The following is a 14,452-nucleotide window of genomic DNA, read 5'->3' on the forward strand; positions in this document are numbered from 1 at the left end:
CCCTCCCTATTGGAGTCTAAATCAATTCCACTCCCTCTGAAACCACGAGAACAAGAACTGCATCTCCTAGTGTCATCTCCTAGCTCCTGTGTCGGCGTCACCACTGCGCTGTACATCACCTCCTTGTTTTTGTCGTTTGTCGTCTTTTTGTGGAGTGACTCAACATAGTGCCAACGAAGCTCCTGCAGCGAGGAGAACAAGACTTCCTCTGGCATCACCAGGGGCTTCCGCCTCTCCGTGCCAATCCCACTGAGACCATGAGATCCTCAACACATGAACAGCAGGCAGAGAGTCAGCATATCGCTACCGTCCACCAGCACCATATGGCTGGATTGTTTGGGCACTGGGATGCTCTTGTGGCATTGTGTGTGTGTGTGTGTGTGTGTGTGTGTGTGTGTGTGTGTGTGTGTGTGTGTGTGTGTGTGTGTGTGTGTGTGTGTGCGTGTGTGTGTGCGTGTGTGTGATCTTACACAACAAAACATGATTTGGCAGGCACTGTCTTTTTCCGCAATGGTGATCATTCAGGGGAATAAAGCTAGAAACCTGGTACATGTATGGTATTTCTCTACTGTTGATGTTCAATTGTAGTTCGCCTACATATAAATATATAACAAAGTATTAGTTATATATTTGCCTTATAAATGTATAACGTTAACTAAACGTTAATACTTAAAAACTGCATTCATCCATGGCAACGTCAACTCAGCTACAGTACATCTGACAAAGTAACAGAAGTAGAGGAAGACACAGCAGTCAGTCAGTCTGGGTAACGTTAGCTTGGCACTGTCTGCCAGTAAACATATGTAGCTAGCTAGTAGTTAGGATATGAGTGTGTCATGTCTAGGCCTTTCCCCATGTTGTGATGTTTACCATTCTCGCTAGCATAAACCGACGCTACTCTGGTTGATGAGGAAAACAATCCGTGCTAACGCATTGTTGTTGCAGTTCTGGCTAATGACACCGCTAGCCAACTAGACATTCTAGACATGTTTGTTAGCAGAAAGTGGTGGCAACCACAATAGGCAATGCGGCTAACGTTAGCTAACTTAAATGTTCATCAAAAGCCATCATAAACATCACGACGCTAACATCTGCGTTGGCTAATAACGTCAACGTGTACGCTAGCGAGAGCTAGCAGCAAGCTAACGGCGCTAGCCAACTTAGCTAGCAGCACAGTTGAACTAACAAAAAAAACATGAATAACAAATGGTTTGAACTCACACAGATCGAACATGTCGCTGTTGCGGACCTGCTCTTGTAAACAAGCTGCCTGTCGCGGACAGCATGTAAGGGTTTCTCTCGTTAAGTGAGGTAATGCTTCTCCATAAAGAATGAGTTCAGAGCTGTGGTGCTGTTCTGTTCCTGTCAACTCTCTCTCGCTACTGGCTGCTGCTAAATCCCCCATGCCGGTGTCATGACGAGTTTTGCACCCCCGCCGAGAATTGCATCCCCACCTTCCGGGAGCATATTGTAATGATTTATACGGAAACTTAACTGTTCAAAAATGATATAATTGTCGGTAGACGTAATCTCCAAGCCAGGGGGTCTGTCCTGGCCAGGCCCGGTTTAAAGCACGGGCTTACCGGGGCCAAGCCCCGGGGCTCGCCGTCTAGGGGCCCCGGGGGGCCCTATTTTTTTTTTTTTTTACAGTGCACCTGAACGCAACATGCAAAATACCCGCTGAATAAGTGTCCTGCAGTGGGTTGCACCAGCTGTGCGTAAGTTGAAACGTAAGCTAGTTTGAACGTAAAGTCTCACTAAGTCCGAGTTTACGCACTACTAAAAATATTTGGGTTGCACCAAGTGAAATAGTTACAACGTAGGCATAAGTTAGAACTTAAATTTTACACCTACGTCTTACTAGGTGTAAAGTCCTCCGTAAAATAAGCATTGGCACGGATTGCAACTTGGCACCGTGGCGCATCGTTGTTTTGCGTCGGTAACGCGCTCTCCGTGATCAATATTACACCCTTTGATATTGATGACTCACGCTTTTGTTTCCCACAAGCTGCAGCACTGCATACAAATTAAAATAACCGCAACAATTTAGCAGGCAGGATGGTGCTAAATTAGCCTACAATACTGATAGAGCTCACAGATAAACGTTAACAGTAATATGAACCTAAACGAACGTTACTCAATAACGTTCTCATTTGGTTAGTGTTGATGAAATATAAAAGCACTAATTTGCGGTGGGCAACATGTCCTGTTTTCACTCCACTTACTTAAACAACGGTAAATAAACACCGTTTCCACCGTGCTTTTCACTGATTGGTCACAGATACTGTACACGTCATTTTCTGCGACACTATTTTGGCTAGTGTGAGGTTTAAGGACTACTAGTTAAGATGTATCTTACGTCTCCGTGGTGCAACTCAACAAAGACACAACTTTAGTGTCAAACTAACTAGTTTGAACGTAGCAGTTGGTGTGGACTTTACACCCTAACTTAAGACAGAACTTACGTTCAGCTGGTGCAACAGGCTGCAGATGTTCATGTCATTCTGGCCAATACTCCACTTCTGTTATAACATTTCAGTCTGGAATATGGAATATCTTTCAATAATCTTTATGACTAAAAGGCTAAAAAATAATCTCATGTGTAAGAAATGACTGTTCTACATTGAGGACGTTTGAAGTAAAAATGTAAATAATTAACTTGTTTGGTTTTGGATTTATTTAGCTTCAAGAGTTCATTTTTATTCTCGTGTGACCCTCAACACAGGCTTTGAGAATCCTGGGCCACTTACTGATATATGCTTAAATACTTGTGCTTAAATTAACCCACCCAGTGAGAAAAGGATCAAATATTGGTGGTTAAGACTGAATAATGACATCACAACTGTTCATTTAAAATGAGTTATTCCTCTAAATCTGGTTTCAAATGCCCAAAAATGTTTTGCACCGGCGCCAGCCCTCGGCCCTCGGCAAAATGTGGCCCGGACCCCTGGCATACTGAATGCTGAAGTAGGACTGGATGCATAATGGTGATATGAGACTAGAAATGGTCTTAGATGTTGGATATGATGATAAGTGTGTAGTATTCCTGGTTTTAAAGGCTGCATTACAGTAAAGTGATGTCATTTTTATCAGACTGTTCTAGCTGTTCTATTATTTGCCTTTACCCACTTAGTTATTATTTCCACATTACTGATGATTATTATTTATAAAAATCTCAGTGTATCTATTTTGTGAAAGAGAGTGGGGATCGATGTTCTCGGGCCGTTTCCTCGCTCAGAGAGGAACAACCGCTTCGTGCTCGTCGCAAATGGACTATTTCACCAAGTGGCCGGAGGCATATTGCCTACCGGACCAGGAAGCGGAGACCATAGTCGACGCACTGGTGGAGGGGATGTTTAGCAGATTCGGGGTCCCGGAGGTGATACACACGGACCAGGGTAGGAACTTCGAGTCCCACGTGTTCGCTGCCATGTGCGAGAAACTGGGCTCCCACAAGACCCGCACTGACTACACCCCTCCACCCGTAGAGCGATGGTCTTGTCGAAAGATTTAATCGCACGCTGGCTCAACAACTGGCCATAGTGACGGCAGAACATCAGCGAGACTGGGACACGCATGTCCCCCCTGGTGCTGATGGCATACCGGTCGACCGTACAAGACTCCACCTCCTGCTCCCCGGCCCTCCTCATGCTCGGCAGAGAGATCAGGACACCAGTGGAGATGATGCTGGGCAGGCCGCCTGACGCCCCGGGGGACTCCCCGGGACCCGAATACGCAAGGAAGCTACAGGATCGTTTGGAGTCGGCGCACGAGTTTGCCAGAGAGCAGCTACAGAGCGTGGGGGCCAGACAGAAGAGGAACTACGACGTATACACCAGGGGGCGACATTTCGCTGCTGGTGAGCTAGTCTGGGTGTTTCACCCCCAGAGGAAGAAAGGCAGGTGCCCAAAACTGGACAGCAAATGGATGGGACCCTGCAGGGTCCTGGAGAGGCTGAGCGAGGTCGTGTACAGGGTCCAGCTGCTGCCAAAGGGGAGGAGAGTCGCCCTGCAACGGGACAGACTGACCCCCTATCGGGGCACGGGCACCCCCCAGGGACATGGGGGTGGGGGGCGTGGGAACCCGGACACTGACCTGAGCCCCCCCCCTGCTTCCCCTGGTGGACTGTCCCCCCATCACCCCATCTCACCTGTTCCACCCACTGATGGACTGATGGATATATGTGTATATATATATATATATATATATATATATATATATATATATATATATATATATATATATATATATATCTTCGGCACTCGGCCTGCGGCCTCGTGCCTGCGACCGAATCACAGCAGTGCCAATATTAGCCAACAACCGCATTCCCTCTCATGTGATATTGCTTATATATATATATATATATATATATATATATATATATATATATATATATATATAGCACACCAATGGACCCATTTCACAGCAACCCTTGTGAGGTGGTAAAAGCAGGAAGTAATGCAGCGCGTACGCTAATTCCATTAATTATGCATCCATTCTGTTTGGGTGTTCCTGCCAGGTGCCCTAATTAATGCTAATGATTACACCCGCGTTATTTCCTGCTTTACCACCTCAAAAGGTTGTTCATCTGGATTTACCGCCATTAATAGACCCGGTTTCCAAATTCCAATCATGGAAGTTTGAAACCCTCATTAGTGTTTTGCTTGCACCTTTACCCTGCCTTTTTGACACAAAATGGCCCCCGTTAGCAGGGTCTATTGATACAAAGTTGGTTGAAAGTTTTTTTTTTTGTTGTTGAAAAGTAGTCTCACGTGGTCAGATCAACGTCTTACGTCAGCGAGACTAGTTGAAAAGGGGTAAAGTCCTCCAAGAAGCGCATGACAAACTGCACACGGTGGTTTGTAATAGATGTAGATACAAGAGCTGACCACTAGAGTGAGACAGAGTCCACAAAAACAACCCGCTTTGCTAACAGTGCAGCCTTTATGAGTTGATAACCATAACATTCAGGCAGACAGACAGACAGTGATCATCAAGAAGCAAACGACCACGAATATAAATAATAAATCATGTTTTCACAAGAGAATGCATTTAGGATTCATCCCTCCCAATATCGTTATATAGGTACCTTCATCAATTTGATACAAATGTCTCTGGTTATGTAGGCATATTTACTGTAGGCTACATCAACATTTAAGTCAGCCTAAAAGAGGAATATATTCTATTGTGGAAAAAAAGTGGAGTAAGTGGAGTGAGCAGTGTTAGCCTAATTGTGAGTAATTATAGGCTGAATCAGCGTGATGATGTCACTTGCCACCCAGAAATGTGCAACCCTGCAGCAGTTAATAGTATGAGTTGTGCCAAACAAACGTTAACATCTCAAAAACTATACATCACATCGCTTATATTTTGACATTCTGAGTGAGAGCAGAAGTAGCTCAAGATTTTGATGTATAATATATATACATGTCGTGTTAAAGTTGTGTGAACCTTTGCAGTTTTTAAAATGTAAACAGAGTTAGCCGGCTAGAGTCAGACATTCAAGCCTCGTACCACTTGGGCTCCATAGGGTTCCATTGCCTTTTTCACCCAGTGACGTGGTTTGTTTACCAAAATGCTGCTCGGCTGATCCCTCGTATAGGCATAATCAATGCATACACCATTATATTCCAAACAAATGTCCATGTTAAATATAGGCTACACACTAACCATAAGCTCATCATATATACAGTATGAAGCCATATCTAGTAAAACAACCACTCGGACACCCTGTAGAACACATAGGCTTTTTATTATGAAATTTCTCAACATTGCAACGCAGCTATATACAGCATATTAAACCGACATTAAAGAGTGCGCAAATGTCATATTAACAAGCCTTCACTCAATTACAAGTTCATCTGTAAACGTAATACTTCAGTGTAAAGGCAGATACAGTAACGATGAAACATACAGTTAAATACTGTTAAATAAATTGAGCAACTCAAACAAATGATTAATGCTTTGGCACTTTCCGTCATTTTAAATATAGTTACATTGATGGGCTGTTTCTCAGAAACGGAATGTCCTGGAGACTTGACAGAGATGGAGTAAGGATACATGACAGCAGGGTGATGCCTACATATTGTATCCCACTCACATGAATTTTCATTGAATTATTTCTTGTTTCCAGTCCACTCCGAAGCAAAAAGAACACTGACCACAACCAATGCAAATTCTGGGCGAGCACAGCTCTTTATGGTAAACAAAATGACGACATCAATCGATTTCTTGTTGGTGGTGGTTTGGGGATACGGGGGGGAGAAAACTCTCCCAAACTCTAACAAAGACAAACGGAGGCCACATCTTTCAAGAGACAGCAGAGTCAAGGGTTTGTGTAGAAGGAATAGTATCCCGCCATGCCTTTGGACGAGGAGCTGTCCTTGCCATAGGCGCTGGCGGAGGACAGGTCCTCGCACTTGATGTCAACAGGCGAGATCCCGTTCAGAGACAAACGCTTCCGCTTGCAGGCCGCCGAATACGACTCCGCCTTGTCGAGGCCGTGCGGCTGCGCCTCCGTCCAGCCCGCCACGCCTGCCTCCTCCTCCTCCTCCAGCTGGGGCTTGTCCTTGTCCGAGTCCTCCAGCGGGAACCCAGCGGGCGGGCTGGGCCTGGGCGACCAAGGCAGGCCGGGAGTGACCTTCCTCTGGTACGCCGCCCTCGACCCCCACCCCGCCGACATGGTGCCGAAAGGAGAGTCCGGGTAGTAGCTGAGAGCGTGGGACGTCTGCATGGACAAGGATTTGATGCCGTAAGGGAGAAGGGTGCTGGGGTACTCCCCCTCGGCTCCGGCGCTTCCGCCTTGCTGCTGCATGGAGGCGACGTGGAACCACCTCTGCGAGGCGGCAGCTTCCTCCGTCTGCGGCACGGCCCGCTCGCCGTTGTAGAAGCGGCTCTGCGGGAGGTGGTTGTTGATGAACTGGTCCTGGAAGAGGGGCTGCATGGCGTAGCGTGCGCCCGGGACGATCTGGTGGGAGCGGGGAGAGTCGGTCGGGGACGGGGTGAAGCGGTCGTTCTCCGGGGCGGTGTACATTCTGGAAAACACAAGCAGAGAGGAATGTCCTATTAACATTAGGCAAAGTTACCCATCTAGGGAGGAAAGACAAACAAAAAAGTCCCCTATTAGCGCTTGTGCACCTGTTTGCGCGTGCCTTAAGGCAGGGAAGATACCCGGTCTGCCTTGCGCATTTGTCCAGGTGTTATGCCGAGTTTTGCACCCCCGCCCAGCAGCATCCCCACCTCACGGGAGCATATTGTAATGATTTATACAGACATGTAACTGTTTAAAAGTGATATAATTGTCTGGGTAGACGTGACCTCCCTGATTTCTAAGTTAAGACAGCCCCAAAATTGGGGATGCAATTTGAAACATTCACAGCACGTGTCGCAGGCGCCAATTAGAGCCGTGCCAAAATCATCTGCGCCCCCAAAATGCCTGCGCAAACGGGATTTGGGCGGTCTTAACTACCAGAATTATTCACAGGTGTGGCCAGGCAAGGCTGGGCATTACGTCAATCAACACCAATCAGATTCCCATCTCACAATGGCTGTTTGCGTGAGGCATGCAATATGCTGTAATTCTCTCCATGCGTAATAGAGTGGACTCACTCGTGTGAGGACAGAGGGAGCTTATTGACAGATTGTCTGTGGTGCCAACGACCCTCCGGGTTATGGGATAGGTTAAGGTGAATAGCCTATGTCCATTGTCCAACAGGTTTTCTCAATTAATTTCCCTCTTTGCGATGTGATAAAAGTTTCTCAGTGAGTTATAGTTGATTGCCTCACTGAATAATCTGCTAATACCCAATTTTAGCAGCATAATTTGATGTCCTGGTGTGGCAAGGTTGTGCATAATGACAAGTATATGTCACAATGTACAATTATAACAGGCATGCGCTTGTGCCCGCCGCCTAAATTACCGCTTTTGCGAAGATAGGGCCCAAAGTGCCCTTGCATGCATCCTTTGCCAGTGTCTGTGCCACAAGCGGGCACCAGGGGGCAGTGCCCACCCACTTCATTCACTGTGGTTGCTCACTTGCATGTGAGCGGGAATTCAACTGTATATTTTCATCTCAGCCATGTTGAGAAAGTGACTGGCTCCAAAACACATTTTTACACAGAGACCCGCAAATAAGCCAGCGTTGCTTTTTTACACAAACAGTACGTTCTAAATGCTTTTAAACAGCAAGCTGGTTTTCCGCAAGGAAAAGAGGTGTGACATTCTATCGTTGCCATGGAGATGTTAACAGCTGTAGCCTACCTGCTGCCGAGGGGAATAACAATAGGGAGCATAGAGCAAAGGCATTGTATATTAAATATGCAATGCGTATATTTGAAAACACGTGCCATAGACAGAAAGTCTCTACAAAAAGTTAGTAGGCTACACACATGAAATAATGAAATAAAAGAAGTTGAGTCAGTAGATACTAGAATAAAAAGCAGCTGAAACACGGCCGGGGATTTGATGTAAATATGCATTTTGAAAAATTTGATATGTTCTGTTTTAGTGGTGAGCAATGCATGACAAAGCATGAAGAAGGAAGGTATACTCACGAATCATAGTTGTCCCTGAAACCTTTGGCAAAGGGGTTATGATCGATCTTCAGCTGTGTAATCTTGAAAAAAAACAAAATGAAATAAATAAATACATCAATAAATAATAATAATATGTAGAGATTGACCACAGGGTTAGAGAGAACAAGAGCAAAAGAGGAGCAAAGCCTATTGAAACATCACTAGGCTACATAAGGAGTTGATCAGCCAATTATAGCTGATAAACATTCCAAAAAGTGAAGTTGTTCATCCATTTAATAGAGTTTCTATGAAATTTAAATGAACGAGTAAGTTTCTTAATGTATTAGGAAAATAGCATTTAACCCCTATCATTGTTGCAGTCAGTATACTATAGGGCTGTCCCCGAATACATTTGTTTTGCTTCAAAGCTTCAGTGACAACTATTCAAATAGATTTGAAGTTTCGACGGGCGTGTGGGGCACGTAGTAACAATGAGTGCGTTTACATGCACACTAATAAACTGTTTATGAACGGATTTCTAGAGTTACCTGATTGTTCTGTTATCCGTTTATTGTTTGCATGTAAATGCACTCATTGAGAGGCAAGGAGAAAAATCTGACTTCAAGGATTTTCCTTTTCATTTAAACAAAAATTGATAAAATAAAGTGCAATAAGCACATCAAATAAATTACAGTTAAGAGCTGTGAGGCACAATGTCCTTGTCTGAGAGAATAAGTAATAATAATTCATTCAAAAAGTTCAATGGGCCACTTCCAAAAAGACTAACCCAATGAGTGAGCTGGAGCACACGAAGTCACTTCACTACCACCTAGAATGGAGGCTCTCTTAAGTGTTGGGATTTCTGCCTGTACTGTTTGACTCTGAAGAAGACGTCGAAACGTCAGTTCAGCTCTTTGTACCTTTTATTAAGTGTATTGAAGTGACTTCGTGTGCTCCAGCTCACTCATTGGGTTAGTCTTTTTGGAAGTGGCTCATTGACCTGTTTGCATTGTTTTGTCCTGTTCTGAGAGCACCGACCTCCCTCTGTGGAGGGGTTGAAGCGCAGGAGATTCCTTCTACAGTAATAATAATTCATGTTGATGCATAACGAATAATGTTGGATTAGTATTTAAAAATACATTTAAGAAGAAAAACGAAGCATTCGAATACTGATTTGGAAATCGATTGCATCGATTAAAGCTTCGAGGCCTTGAATCATTCGGGTCAGCCCTACAGAATACACACTTGTGGAAAATATGATATACAGAGCTATAAGGCATATAAGGAGTGCAGTGGAAGGCATGCTTACATCAGTATTCTGGTAGGCAGTGACAGCGATAAACTGAGTCTCTGGAAAGGTGAAGGTCTGAGTCTTGGCATCAGTGCTCATGTCCTCCACCCCGTCCTCAGCCACCTCCACGATGTGCAGCCTGGGCTGGTACTTATGCAGGGACTGTAGGACAACCATCTACACATATACACAAATATATTGACCTATTATAGGCTAAATAACATCATTCATTCATTTGAACGAAAATGAAGCACTGATTGATTTTCTCAATTTCCATGCGTAATTTGTGCGTAAAGCAATGTGCTCAGCAAAGCAAAGCGGAAAAGCTGTTTTGCAAGCGGAAAAACGATGGCTCTGCTGTAGCGACCTTGCAGTTAGCGATGATTGAAATATGGGCTAATTACCAAATTATTTAAGGCATTATGTTGAATAAGATTTGTTGAGAGTTTGACAGTTCAAAAATGTCAACTTGCCTGAAAATGCATTTTCTTCACAACCTGAATGCCAAAAGAATAGAATTATACTCAACTGTGTATTTGACCAAAGAATTGAGGGAGTGATTGAATCTTAAATATTGGTTAATATATATATATATATATATATATATATATATATATATATATATATATATATATATATATATATATATATATATATATGATAAACACAGGCCAATGTAAAAATCTGAAAATGTATTAATGTGAAATAATTAGTTTGGAAAACAGTCCAATTGAGATCTAAATTATTTAGAGCATTTTAACATATCTGACATGTACTTTATTATTATTATTATTATTATTATTATTAATAATAATAATAATCATAATATAATAATGAATAAATGCGTTTGGTTTTACCTGTGAAGTGCTGTTAGTGGTGTTGGACCCTTTGTTGTTGGTGAGTTTCAGTTTGCCAAAGGAGATTTCCTGTCTCATCCAGTGGGCCCCGGTGTTTGGAGACTCTGGATGGATGTACACTTTGTTCCCTACAAAATAAACGTTTCACCCAAATCAAATGCAGCCATTAGCCTACATTCAAACACTGATCTTTCTGCTTTTGGCTTTAGTCAAAAGGGAATGCAATGCACAATAGAATATCCATCTTAATTAATTAGGTAATTGATTGAAGCTTGTATAATACAAGCTTCCTGTAGGGCTATTTCACCTAGCCTACTATGCAGGTTTTCAAAATTGTTTAAGGTCAATACAAGTTGTATTGACCTTAAACAATTTTGAAACCCTGCATAGTAGGCTAGGTGAAATAGCCCTAATTTTGCTTTCCCCCCCGTTTCATGTTTAATTTATATGGCATACCGGTATTGCATTCAAATAACATTAGATTTTTTTAAATCTCAAAATGCCTTATTAAGATGGATGCCTGCTGTAATTCGACAAGAATCATGAGCTGATTAGGGATGTGAAGTGGACAAATGAATAGGCTACACAAAAACAAAATACTCTTGGAAGGCAGGAAACTAGGCTATGATTCTTCATTAGAAAGAATAAGGATGCGCCGGAGTTGTGCCAATCGAATGCCTTGGTGGTGGTGGTGCTGTGGGCATGAGGAATACCTTGCATGTTGTTGTCCGCTTTCCCGCAGGTGACCCACTTGCCGCCTTGAAACCTCCAGTGGTTCGGATCCGCCAGCACCACCTCCACAAACACGTTGTAATGCGCCGTCAGACTGAGACCCGCCATGTTAAAGCTGAGGAACGGAAACATCCGCCTGCACACAAACAATAACACAATAACCTAGCTAGCTAAGTATGGGTAAATCAATGTGTGTGTGTGTGTGTGTGTGTGTGTGTGTGTGTGTGTGTGTGTGTGTGTGTGTGTGTGTGTGTGTGTGTGTGTGTGTGTGTGTGTGTGTGTGTGTGTGTGTGTGTGTGTGTGCTGGGGGGGGGGCGCGTCAACAGCGGAGCCCCTTGTTCCCATGTGGCCTCACCTGCCCTGCTTGGTGATGATCATCTCGGTCTCATGCCGGTGGAACTTGAGCCACAGTGGCCGGTTGCACAGGTACACCTGGGCCCTGGGCCCCAGGTCGCCGGCGCCAGCGAGCAGAGGCACGGCGCCGAGAGCGGAGGCCGAGCCGGCGTAGGACGGATAGATGCAGCCGGTAGGGGCGGGGCTCTGGTGGTAGGCCGGGCCGAAGTGATTGCGGCCCGCGGCGGCGGGGGAGGAGAAGCCCGCTGGGGGCAGCACGGAGCCCAGGTGCAGAGGGTGGTACCGGCCGTGGTGGGTGGGGCTGTAGGGGAGAAAAGCAGCCTCTGGGCTGTGTTTGTGGATGTAGTAGCGCTCCGTGCCCATCCCGTGCTGCTCTGCGTACCGGGTATGCTCAGCCGCGCTCGGGTCGTCGTCAGCCTCCGCAGCCGGAGACTTGTCGCGCCTCTCCTCCGCAGCGCCTTTCGGTGAAGGGAAGCTGCTCTCTCCCTCGCCGCCCAGCATGGCGCTATGACAACAAGCGGTGGTCGCTTTCTTTGATCCCAGTCGTAACTATTTGACCGCCACGATCCACCTCAGGACTCGATGGAAAGTCTTTTTTAGGCCAGGGTTCTTCTGATTGAGATGTCTTCTGCTTGCATCATATCAATCTATATAGGCCAGACAGAAACAGGTCCTTATTATTAAGCCTGCAGTCATTTTTCAACGTTATAAAGGCCTTGCGTGGCACTTGTGCGTAAATGACCAAATTGTTAGTCTGAACAAGTTTCTTCATTTATAGATGACTCTGAAAATATAGGCTAGCCAGGCTACATTTAATTTGAGTCATACTTTTCTTTTCATCACTTTATTGAGCTTTTCAGTCATAAATGTTCTTCTACACCCCCCCCCCCCCAATTGGGGTATTTATGTTTAATCTTTATGTAAAGTTATATCTAGAAGAACTAGCCCAATTCCTGTAGGCTATTTCCACAAAACTATAATGCATCGTCATAGCCTATATATTTTTTAATTCAAATTCACTGGCAGTAGATTTTACTTTGGTGTTTATGTTTAATCCAATTGCTTTGATAGACATGGAAAATACATTATAGTTTTGTAAGTTAACAAGAAAGTAATTTTAAGAGAACTAACTTGTGGCAAGTTGTGGATAGTCATTGATTTGCTCAACAAAAATATATCCCTACTTATTTGTACAATTGGTGATTTTTAGGCTGTTATTGAATGGGAAAAAGCCTCAGTAACACAGTGCCCATTTCTTGTAAATCATATGACAAAAGCACCTAAGCACTGTTAAATTAAACTAAAGTGAAAGAGGCCCTTGCATGGTGACAAATTTCGAAACAATATCGAATTTCGACGGAGACTGTTAAAGTATTATTTTTGTTGTGCTTAAAAAATATGTTTGAAAATGGGCTGACCTGGGTGGCTGTTTTCAAACACACAGCATGTGTGTATGTGCATTTAGCCTATGTGTTTGTGTTTTATATTCAACCTTTGTGTTGCTGCTGTTCTTGGCATGTCTCCCTTGTAAAATAAATATTTGATCTTAATGGGACAAACCTGGTTAAAGGCAAAATAAAAATAAAATAAATAAAACAGCAGAACGTTACTAATTTAACAGCCCATTTAGCCTATTGTGCCCTTATTATTATTATATAATCAGCCTACTGCAAGTGTCCTATAGCCTATACCCGAACTTGCTATTAATCCTATATTATTCAGAGTTAATGGATTTGCATTCATTTAAATTCTGATGCGCTTTTGCATCCCACCGGAGATGCCTCATTTGAAAAAGGAAAACGGTAAATTATTTTTCCGTTTGAAGAAACCTGTGATGTTTGTCAGATCGGACAGGCCGGTGCGAGAAACGAACAAACGCCTGTCGCAGAACAAAAGTCAGGCTATTAACCTAGACTAACGTTTGTCTATGGCTTTATCTCTTAAATAATCCCTATGCTAAATTCAGTATGATTTATTAGGCTATTTATCGTAGGCTATTTATTTATTTTAATAATAACATAATAACCCCCCCCTCCTTTTTTTTGTAAATAGTAATTTTTTCACATTACATAGGGTTACTGTAGTCTCGCTTGCCAGACTCTCAGGGTTACTGTTAAATGAAACATCATTTTCTGCAATATTAGTAAAATAAACTTACCAAGCGATGCGCCCGTTTGCAAATACTTCTTTAAAATGAACGAAACCCGATTTAAAACCGCGTCAACGCAGAAAACGACAGAAGCTACGAGCCAGAGCCAGTATAAGTCATTGGCATCATGTTGTCTTGTAGCGGCTGAGTGTGAGGAGGAGAGACTAGAATAACTCGCCTGAGCGCATGTGGAGGTGGAGTGAGTGAGAGTCCCGGTTTCACCCATGCAGCGCCTCGATCTCTTCTTGTGGGGCCATGATGCCACGACGCGCAGATAGCAGCCTATTATCAGATTCTCCTCTGCTCTCCATGGGGAGGGGAGGGGAGGGGATGGAGTGGTGGGAGATCTCGCAGCCACCAAGGTGTATGTCTGTATACCTCCCAGCTCAGCTCATCTTGACACACATGATTCCATCCACTAAAATTACATATTAGATTCCTATGGGGGCCTATATGGGATGTATCCTATATTTTGCTGTGGCATTTGTACGAAATATAACAACTATTCCTTTACAACACGAGTATAAAAAAGAAGTGTAATGAATGAGTATGGAT

At 43.9% G+C, this 14,452-nt stretch overlaps 1 protein-coding gene across 2 annotated transcripts; it reads right to left on the reverse strand.

Annotated features, from left to right (window-relative positions):
• Window positions 1-5,752: 5,752 nt before the first annotated feature.
• LOC310800160 (eomesodermin-like) lies at window positions 5,753-14,023 on the reverse strand. Of its 2 annotated transcripts, XM_083662747.1 has the most exons (8): window positions 13,907-14,023; window positions 11,750-12,395; window positions 11,376-11,530; window positions 10,663-10,790; window positions 10,279-10,302; window positions 9,824-9,982; window positions 8,554-8,615; window positions 5,753-7,034 (listed from the first exon to the last, which is right to left on the reverse strand). In XM_083662747.1, exons 2-8 carry the CDS (start codon window positions 12,247-12,249, stop codon window positions 6,326-6,328), a joined length of 1,737 nt encoding a protein of 578 aa, XP_083518873.1. In that variant the 5' UTR covers window positions 12,250-12,395; window positions 13,907-14,023; the 3' UTR covers window positions 5,753-6,325. The 2 variants fall into 2 exon arrangements, with proteins under 2 accessions (XP_083518873.1, XP_083518874.1); XM_083662748.1 differs by lacking the exon at window positions 10,279-10,302.
• Window positions 14,024-14,452: the final 429 nt, after the last annotated feature.

This window comes from Poromitra crassiceps, assembly GCF_964638095.1.
Source record: "Poromitra crassiceps genome assembly, chromosome: 29".
NCBI lineage: Eukaryota > Metazoa > Chordata > Actinopteri > Beryciformes > Melamphaidae > Poromitra > Poromitra crassiceps.

What these genes read in the sequence shown, in the direction of transcription:
- LOC310800160 (XM_083662747.1), bottom strand. Translation starts at nt 12,249, where the DNA reads ATGCTGGGCGGCGAGGGAGAGAGCAGCTTCCCTTCACCGAAAGGCGCT. An exon ending in CTGCCTACCAGAATACTGAT is followed by an intron (nt 8,616 to 9,823) that starts GTAAGCATGCCT and finishes TTTTTTTTCAAG; the next exon opens with ATTACACAGCTGAAGATCGA. An exon ending in TTCAGGGACAACTATGATTC is followed by an intron (nt 7,035 to 8,553) that starts GTGAGTATACCT and finishes TGTGTTTTCCAG; the next exon opens with AATGTACACCGCCCCGGAGA.